We start from the raw sequence: 1,735 nt of genomic DNA on the forward strand, positions 1-1,735 counted from the left end.
TGTATGTTAGATTGCTATTATTATTAAAATTTGCAGTTAAAGAAACAAGGCTCATAGAGGTTATGTGACTTGCTTCGAATCACTAAGTTCAATAAGAAAGCATAAATTGAAGCAATTCCTGTCTGTTGGGTACAATTATGGCTGATTTTTTTTATGTTCATTAAATTTTTGTCCATGTTTTCCAAATTTATGACCCTGAGCCAAAAAGATTTTTTTCAACTGAAATGTTTTAGGCAACATTACATAGTATTACTCATTAAGAGGATATTCCATTTATAGATTTTTTTCCCTTGATGAATAAAAATAAGATGGATAATATTTAAACTTTAGTTGATTTAGAAAATATTTTCACCAAGTATACTTTTTTCAATTAATTTAACTTTAACAGCTATAGATAAGGCCTACAATTTGACGTCTACATAGTATCATAATAAACAGCAAACAAAATTAATCAAACGCAGTGCTAAAATGAAAATTTTAAAGCAAATACACCTATATCTTCTAATCATGCATTTCCCTGCAGATGGAAAACATCATTGCAACGGTCAGAGATTCCAATCTGAAGCTCACTCTTGCTTTTGGAATAGGCATGCATCATGCTGGCCTACACGAGAGGGACCGAAAAACAGTAGAGGAACTATTTGTGAACTGTAAAGTTCAGGTACTGTTTTTTCTTCCATGAACACATATTTCAATATAACTTAAAAGTTGCATTTTACTTATACGTATATATAACCTTGTATTTTTTAGGTCCTTATTGCTACAAGCACATTAGCCTGGGGTGTAAACTTCCCAGCTCATTTAGTAATTATTAAGGGAACAGAATATTATGATGGAAAAACAAGGCGTTATGTGGATTTTCCCATTACAGGTAATTTTTGAAATTTTACTGAGATACATTAAGCTCATATTTTAGCCTTAACTATTTAAATTAAAATGAATTAAATTTTTGAGACTTGGTCACATTTAAACATATGATGGATAATTATCAATTTTTTCTTTCTAGGCAAATATTATTCAAAATGTTGAGCTGTTTTATTTTTGCTTACCCAGTTTGTTAACAACATTAAAAATATAACAGAGCTGGACGCAGTGGCTCACACCTATAATTCTAGGACTCTGGAGACCACGGCAGAAAAATTGCTTGAGGTCAGGAGTTCAAGACTAGCCTGAGCAAGAAGAGCAAGACCACTAAAATAGAAGAAATTAGCCGAGCATGGTAGCATGCACCTATAGTCCCAGTCAAGGCTGAGGCAGGAGGATCACTTAAGCCCAGGAGTTTGAGGTTGCCATGAACTATGATGATGACATTGCGCTCTAGCCTGGGTAACAGAGCAAGACACTGTCTGAAAAAAAATAACTAATGGTTCCAAATTTATATGTTGATAATAGTACTAGTTAGTAGCTATTAGTAACCGAACAAATGATGATTAAGCATTACAATATTTAATTTTAAATGTATTTCACTAGAAATGATACTTCCCTGGGACTTCTAAAACCAAAGCATTTGTTGAACAATCTTATTATTTTTTAACTTGGCTCGGTGCCCGTAGCATAATGTCTGCCACATACACCGAGGCTGGCAGGTTCAAACCCAGCCCTGGCCAGCTAAACAAGAATGACAACTGCACCAGAAAATAGTCAGGTGCCTGTAGTCCCAGCAACTTGAGAGGCTAAGGCAAGAGAATTGCTTAAGCCCAAGAGTTGGAGGTTGTTGTGGGCTGTGTTGCCATGG

At 34.7% G+C, this 1,735-nt stretch overlaps 1 protein-coding gene across 1 annotated transcript in view; it reads left to right on the top strand.

Moving 5' to 3' along the window:
* The window catches only part of ASCC3 (activating signal cointegrator 1 complex subunit 3), a 368,987-nt gene that overhangs the window by 249,101 nt on the left and 118,151 nt on the right, over positions 1–1,735 (top strand). Inside the window, exons 31-32 of the mRNA XM_012810382.2 lie at positions 524–661; positions 751–871. Coding sequence (XP_012665836.1) covers positions 524–661; positions 751–871 — 259 coding nt within the window. The remainder of the gene's footprint in view (positions 1–523; positions 662–750; positions 872–1,735) is intronic.

Source organism: Otolemur garnettii, unplaced genomic scaffold, assembly GCF_000181295.1.
Source record: "Otolemur garnettii isolate 467f Iridium unplaced genomic scaffold, OtoGar3 scaffold00132, whole genome shotgun sequence".
Classification (NCBI taxonomy): Eukaryota; Metazoa; Chordata; class Mammalia; order Primates; family Galagidae; genus Otolemur; species Otolemur garnettii.